This window comes from Taudactylus pleione, unplaced genomic scaffold (genome assembly GCF_031769625.1).
Source record: "Taudactylus pleione unplaced genomic scaffold, aTauple2 ptg001329l, whole genome shotgun sequence".
Lineage (NCBI taxonomy): Eukaryota > Metazoa > Chordata > Amphibia > Anura > Myobatrachidae > Taudactylus > Taudactylus pleione.
In genome coordinates, this window is record NW_028285729.1 from 608,727 (window position 1) to 617,240 (window position 8,514).

General features: G+C 41.7%; 1 protein-coding gene across 1 annotated transcript; it reads left to right on the top strand.

Moving 5' to 3' along the window:
- The first annotated feature begins 302 nt into the window (after positions 1–302).
- On the top strand, positions 303–1,766 carry LOC148443143 (zinc finger BED domain-containing protein 5-like). The gene has a single exon (XM_088463160.1). It carries the CDS (start codon positions 303–305, stop codon positions 1,764–1,766), a length of 1,464 nt encoding a protein of 487 aa, XP_088319286.1.
- The last annotated feature ends 6,748 nt before the right edge of the window (positions 1,767–8,514 follow it).

Here is an 8,514-nt window from a genome sequence, read left to right on the forward strand (position 1 = left end):
AGAAACCGGAAATATGATCCAAAATATTTGGAATATGATTTTACTTGGGCTGGCTCGGAGGAAACACCACGTCCACAGTGTGTGGTGTGTGGCGAAGTTCTTGCTAAAGAGAGCTTAAAACCATCCAAAATGATCAGGCACCTACAGACAAAACACAGTTCTCCGCAAACCAAACCGCTTGATTATTTTAAAAGGAAATTAAGGGAACTACGTGGCCAAAAAACTGTGCTAAAAACAGCAGAGCTGCAGTTAATGAGAAATCACTTGAGGCCTCATTTGTGGTGTCATACTGGATAGCCAAAATGGGTAAACCGCACAACATTGGAGAAAGCTTTTTTCTACCTTGTGCCAAAGAAATGGTTTCTATTATGCTTGGGCAAAGTGCTGCTACTCAGCTTGATTTGAACCCCCTGTCCAATGACACTATTGCTAGGCGGATTCACAGCATGGCAGGAGATGTGACAGAGCAAGTCACCACCAAAATTAAACAAAGTGCTTTTTTTGCCATTCAAATTGATGAAACGACAGATGTGTCTGGGGCTGCTCAGATGCTGACCTACATAAAATTTGAGAATGACGAAGAACTAATTGAGGAATTTCTGTTCTGCCAGCCACTACCACAACGTGCTACCGGGGAACAACTTTTTTCACTTTTGGATGCTTTTGTCACTGATTCTGGCTTGGAATGGCTGCGCTGTGTTGGAATTTGCAGCGATGGTGCTCGGGCAATCACTGGACACCAGCGAGTTAGTGACCAGAGTGCAAGCTGTTGCACCAGAAGCAGCCTGGACTCACTGCATTATACATCGGCAAGCCCTAGTTGCAAAAATAATGCCACCTGCTCTAAAACAGTTCTAGATGAAGCTGCACGTACAGTCAACTTCATTAAGAGCAGTTCAACAAGTGCACGTCTGTTTAGAGTTTTGTGTGAGGAGATGGGAGCTGAGCACCATGATTTAATTTATCACACAGAAGTACGCTGGTTATCATGGGGAAAGGTGGTCAACCGTTTGTTTGAGCTTAGGGAGGAAGTACATTTCTTTCTTTCAGACAGAGATTCCCTGCTGGCTGAAAATTTTTTAGATGCCAAGTGGCTTGCTATGCTAGCTTACCTAGCAGACATTTTTGAACGGTTAAATGCGCTAAATACCTCCCTCCAAGGACAAGAAATGACAGTTTTTTCATCCACTGACAAGGTTGAAAGTTGGATCAAGAAGCTGTCCTTGTGGTACACTCGTGTGGAAAGTGGCAATTTTGAAGCATTTCCTTTGTTGGATGATTTTTTGCATGACAATGATCTTCCAAAACATAATTTGCAACCTATCATTATCAGCCATTTGGAGAGCCTTAAACAGCAATTTCGTCAGTACTTTCCTGAGAAGGATGGAAAAGCAGAAGGGTGGATTAGGAATCCATTCAATGCTGAAGCAGCTGCAAGTGTTTGTTTGCCACTTTCACTGGATGAAAAATTTATTGACCTCTCCTGTGATGAGACATTGAAGCTGAGATACTCTGAACAACCTCTTGCAAGGTTCTGGATATCGATTCAACAGGAATACCCAGAGCTGTCATCAGCTGCACTAAAGGTGCTGATGCCCTTCACGTCTACTTACCTTTGTGAAGCTGGATTTTCAGCTTTGACTTTACTGAAAAATAAGTACAGATCCCGTCTTGCTGTTGAAGATGACATTCGCCTTTATCTGAGTCACACAAAGCCCCGTTTCAAGGATTTGTGTTCAACACTGCAAGCTCACCCATCTCATTAACAAAGAAATAAAAAAAAAATATTATTATATAAATATGTTTTAGTTTTTGAAGTGTCATGTTGTTACAAATAGACACACCATGCTATTTTACAATTATTTTGTCTGTATTGATCTGTTGATCTCGCAGCCTTGATGTTTTTTCTTGATGAATAATTGCCTGACCATTCAAAATAAATAATTATTAGAAAAAAAGAAAAGTGTCATGTTCTCTCCATATTTCATTTTGCTTGGTGAGAAAAGTCACAATATCTTGAAAAAAAAGTGTGCTACTTATATATAAGTGCATTGTTTGGCGGTAAATTGCTGGGGTCCTGTAAAAACATGTTTTGTCAGATGGGGTCCCAGAGCAAAATAGTTTGAGAACCCCTGCCATAGAGATTAGAGAATGTATATTGCAGTGATTTCATGTGTCATAATATTACTATCTGATTGTTACATTTAGACAAATTGTTTCGAAAACCAGCATGGATACCCAAAATGTTCTATGTGACTGTGGGCCTGATTCAGACCCGGTCACAAGCACTATGCGCTCACAACGAGGTCGATGGTGGCCCAGAGCGCATGCGCACGACGGAGGCGGCTCCGTCATGCGCATGCGCGAGACCCGGATATCGACGGGCAATCCGTCGCTCCGGGTCTCGCACAAAAGGGGGCGTGCTGTCAATGTTGAGTGACAGCACGCCCTCTTTGGTGGGTGGGCCAGGTGGGTGGCTGCCCAGACTGAGGCATTCCCATGAGAATGCCTACCGTCTGGGGGCGGCCCCACTGACATCACAAGTGATGTCAGTGGGAGAGCTTTCGGCTCTGTTAGGTTTGCGGCCACGAGACCCTACCACAAGAGTCTCGTCGCAAGCCCGATGGTCGCGATGGTCTTGACCATGCGACCATCATCCTGGCCGCTCGCATTAGCTGTGGGTGGCAACACACAGCAATGCGAGTGGCCAGGAGGCCGCTCCATTAAAAAAAAAAAAGACGCCCTGATTCAGAGCGAGCGTCCGGCTCTGAATCAGGCCCTGTATCCACACTCACTTCATTTAGTATCTAGTTGTTGATTACAGGGTGTTATCCATCAATCATATAGATTATTGGTATAACTAATCTCTGTATTGAACTGCTAGAATCATGTGCACTCTATTTCCTATACCGTGAAACAAAATATATATTTTGTATCATATACATTTTCTGTGTTTTTTTATTATTTAATTTTTCTCTGATGATTAGTTACTGTAGCACTTTAAGGGGGGTATCCAATTAATGATCGCGGTGAGGTTATCCTATTAGTGCTGCCCGAAGCCCGTACTTATCGCGGATATGTTTCGGGACCTGATGTGTCCCGAAAAGTAATCAACGATAAGTGTCATTTTTTCACCACCTAAATGGCGAAAACACATAGGTCCGCAAGCTTATCGCCGGTCCTATGTGTTTTCAGGAGAATTATCCTATTATTTCGACCAAAATATTAAGATAGGGTGAAAAAAAAATTGGCAAAAAACGGAAATAATCCCCGTTTTTCACCGATCGCGACTATCCATTTGCGCCTGAACTATGTTTGGGGCTAATTGGATACTAATGTTATTATTATATTATGGATACCCCTATATCGCTTATTAAGAAATAATTGTTTTCCAATCTGTTTGTGGTTCCAAAGCACAAAAAGTTATATTATTCAAAAAAAAAAGTATAACACGCTGTGATCTAAACAATTAGCGTAAAAAGCAAGTAAAAATACAAGGTACAGCCGGTACATACTCGTGCGCACTGGATCCAGTAAATCAGCCATCAATCCTGAAGTCTGCCGTCACAAAGAGTATGAACCTTGTTGGATTCAGTACACATGTCTATATACCTTACAGTTTACAGTGATAACAAAAGAGACAAGCTGGCAGATCTTCATTGGTTCTTGCTTCTGGTCATTCTGGTACGATGCAGGTCATAGGTTAGTTCATACGGTGACATCAGGGGTATGGATCAGCCTTCCAACAGTTTCTTTGTGTGTCTTTTCCCACCGAAGAACAGGTTTAAGCTGACTACAACACTGCATACCAAGATATACATTCTAACCAATAACTCCCTATAATCCATAACTAGCGAATGCAAGATGCGAATCCTTCGTCGATAGAAACGGTGATCTGCAAATAAACAGGGATTTAGAATGGTACCAAACATGACGTGTCTACTATCTTCTATACCTTAAATATCATACACATACATTTTACAACATAATAGCTAACAAAACCTCTAATATTAAACGGAATGCTAGGGAACCTTTTTATAAGTGCGTGCATGTGTGAGTGTGAGATAATTGTGTAAATTCGCTAGTATGCATTGTGCGTGTATGTATGCATTGTATTCGCTAATGTGCGTTGTGCGTATCCGCACCCGCATGGAGTAGCATGCCGGACTCCCACTATCAGGAGTCGCACAATAGCGTCGCTAGATATTAATTAGTAAGATTGGTCTCAGCCAATCATCTGACTTCGACAATATGGTTATACAAGGTAGCTGGTGTAAGAAGGATTTTAATAGATGTAAAATATGACGATAATGAGCAGGACCTTATATTAAGTCTCATTACATTGTAACACTGCAATTTATCCAGTTATATATTTGTATACAGTGTACCTTCCTCAGATATTATAGGAGTTTCCTTTAAAATGTAGGACAAACGTTTAATTATCTTTGAAGGGACAGTACATACAAATAATTGCTTAGTTTATTCTAATAAGCAAGCACAATAATTGCTGTATATAGGTGCCGTCTGCATTAAAGGAAGACAGGAAATTGCCATACGTTAGAGGACATTTACTTATCTGTTTCCTACACTTTTCCTTAACCAAACCCTAAGGAGCATATTTATTAGAGAGTATTTGTGGGATTTCCCTTGTAAACACCAATTTTTAGGGGGTACCTGAAATATGAATTATTCCCAGGATAGATCTATGGGGACCACAGCAGATATCGGAGTGTAGTCAGTACTCTGTATTTTGGCTTTTAAATCACAGTGGCAGCAGTTTATCTTGATCTGAATTAATGGTTCTGTCTTAGACTCATTTGGCCATCATCAAGTAGCTATAGGCACATACTGTATGTATCTTTTAGGTGTCCATCTTGGCCGCAGTTCACATCAACATGACCTTACAGTACTTTGGGCCTGACTCAGACCCGCTCGCAGGTCTCATGGGCGTTTCTTTTTTTATTTGTATTCTTCCTCCAGCCCACTCGCAAAGCTGTGGGTGACCACCCACAGCTTGTGAGAGCGGCCTGGAGATGGTCGCGATTATCGTGACCATCGGGCTTGGGCGAGACCCTGTGGTAGGGTCTCGGCTCCCGCAAGCCCGAGTGGACTTCCTGCTCAAATAGAGCAGGAAGTCATCACTGGTGATGTCAGTAGGGATGCCCACAAATGGCAGGCGTTCCTTCGGGAATGCCTCCGTTTGTTCAGCCACCCCCCTACCCGCCTACAAAATGGGGCGAGCTGTCGATCAACATCAACAGCCTCCCCATTTTGTTATGAGCCCTGGAGCGAGTGAAGTTCTCACTCGCCACGGGGCTCGCGCATGCTCCTAGTGCGTGACGTGCATGTGCACTGGCCCACCATCGACCCGCTTGGGAGCGCCATGCGCTCGTGAGCGGGTCTGAAGCAGGTCCTTTGGCCGCACCTACATGCTCCATACAACCTCCATCCCAGTCCCTTGGTGCATAGGGCAGTAAGTGCAAGCTGCTTGGAATAAAAAAAATATTCATATACGCTAACAAACAACAAAATGCAGCCTGCGTGTACATTGCTTCCAACTCTGAATGAGGCCCCTAAGTGTCACTAGTCAGGCAAGGTCCACAAAGTTTTCTGTCATTTTCCAGTGGTCTTTTGCTTATAAACAAGTTAGTGAGCTAAGGGAACAGGTACGCAATGGATGAATCATACATACATCTCTATGGGACCATATTCATAGGTACATTAGCTGGTAGCAGCCATTTTGCAACTTGATGGGACTCAAATGAGAAGAATATTACGTATATTAACATGTATGATAATTGATATGTTACAGTATGTATATATATATATATATATATATTTGCGCTGTACAGAGAATTATTGTTATTCACGTCAGTCACTACCTAAATACCCTAACACACACAAGCAACACTAGGGTGCATATTAGCCATCAGCTAATTAATCTTCCAGTGTGACTTTGGTGAGTTGAAGGAAACAGCAGTGAGGCAGCATTGTTATCCACTGTGTCACCATGCTTCTTGTATGTATAATAGGGTTAGAGTTTTAGTCTAATAAACAAAGACAGGCTTAACTCACCACACTGTGCCACCATGCTTCTTGTATGTATAATAATAAGGTTAGAGTGTTAGTCTAATAGACAAGGAAAGGCTTACCTCACCTCACCACTGTGCCACCATGCTTCTTGTATGTATAATAATAAGGTTAGAGTGTTAGTCTAATAGACAAGGACAGGCTTACCTCACCACTGTGCCACCATGCTTCTTGTATGTATAATAATAAGGTTAGAGTGTTAGTCTAGTAGACAAGGAAAGGTTTACCTCACCACTGTGCCACCATGCTTCTTGTATGTATGATAAGGTTAGAGTGTTAGTCTAATAGACAAGAAAAGGCTTACCTCACCACTGTGCCACCATGCTTCTTCTATGTATGATAAGGTTAGAGTGTTAGTCTAATAGACAAGAAAAGGCTTACCTCACCACTGTGCCACCATGCTTCTTGTATGTATAATAATAAGGTTAGAGTGTTAGTCTACTAGACAAGGAAAGGCTTACCTCACCTCACCACTGTGCCACCATGCTTCTTGTATGTATGATAAGGTTAGAGTGTTAGTCTAATAGACAAGGAAAAGCTTACCTCACCACTGTGCCACCATGCTTCTTGTATGTATAATAATAAGGTTAGAGTGTTAGTCTAATAGACAATGAAAGGCTTACCTCACCACTGTGCCACCATGCTTCTTGTATGTATGATAAAGTTATAGTGTTAGTCTAATAGACAAGGAAAGGCTTACCGCACCACTGTGCCACCATGCTTCTTGTATGTATGATAAGGTTAGAGTGTTAGTCTAATAGACAAGGAAAGGCTTACCTCACCACTGTGCCACCATGCTTCTTGTATGTATGATAAGGTTAGAGTGTTAGTCTAATAGACAAGGAAAGGCTTACCTCACCACTGTGCCACCATGCTTCTTGTATGTATGATAAGGTTAGAGTGTTAGTCTAATAGACAAGGAAAGGCTTACCTCACCACTGTGCCACCATGCTTCTTGTATGTATGATAAGGTTAGAGTGTTAGTCTAATAGACAAGAAAAGGCTTACTTCACCACTGTGCCACCATGCTTCTTGTATGTATAATAATAATAAGGTTAGAGTGTTAGTCTAATAGACAAGGAAAAGCTTACCTCACCACTGTGCCACCATGCTTCTTGTATGTATAATAATAAGGTTAGAGTGTTAGTCTAATAGACAATGAAAGGCTTACCTCACCACTGTGCCACCATGCTTCTTGTATGTATGATAAAGTTATAGTGTTAGTCTAATAGACAAGGAAAGGCTTACCGCACCACTGTGCCACCATGCTTCTTGTATGTATGATAAGGTTAGAGTGTTAGTCTAATAGACAAGGAAAGGCTTACCTCACCACTGTGCCACCATGCTTCTTGTATGTATGATAAGGTTAGAGTGTTAGTCTAATAGACAAGGAAAGGCTTACCTCACCACTGTGCCACCATGCTTCTTGTATGTATGATAAGGTTAGAGTGTTAGTCTAATAGACAAGGAAAGGCTTACCTCACCACTGTGCCACCATGCTTCTTGTATGTATGATAAGGTTAGAGTGTTAGTCTAATAGACAAGAAAAGGCTTACTTCACCACTGTGCCACCATGCTTCTTGTATGTATAATAATAATAAGGTTAGAGTGTTAGTCTAATAGACAAGGAAAGGCTTACCTCACCACTGTGCCACCATGCTTCTTGGATGTATAATAATAAGGTTAGAGTGTTAGTCTAATAGACAATGAAAGGCTTACCTCACCACTGTGCAACCATGCTTCTTGTATGTATAATAATAAGGTTAGAGTGTTAGTCTAATAGACAATGAAAGGCTTACCTCGCCACTGTGCCACCATGCTTCTTGTATGTATGATAAGGTTAGAGTGTTAGTCTAATAGACAAGGAAAGGCTTACCTCACCACTGTGCCACCATGCTTCTTGTATGTATGATAAGGTTAGAGTGTTAGTCTAATAGACAAGGAAAGGCTTACCTCACCACTGTGCCACCATGTTTCTTGTATGTATGATAAAGTTATAGTGTTAGTCTAATAGACAAGGAAAGGCTTACCTCACCACTGTGCCACCATGCTTCTTGTATGTATGATAAGGTTAGAGTGTTAGTCTAATAGACAAGGAAAGGCTTACCTCACCACTGTGCCACCATGTTTCTTGTATGTATGATAAGGTTAGAGTGTTAGTCTAATAGACAAGGAAAGGCTTACCTCACCACTGTGCCACCATGCTTCTTGTATGTATGATAAGGTTAGAGTGTTAGTCTAATAGACAAGAAAAGGCTTACCTCACCACTGTGCCACCATGCTTCTTGTATGTATAATAATAAAGTTAGAGTGTTAGTCTAATAGACAAGGAAAGGCTTACCTCACCACTGTGCCACCATGCTTCTTGGATGTATAATAATAAGGTTAGAGTGTTAGTCTACTAGACAAGGAAAGGCTTACCTC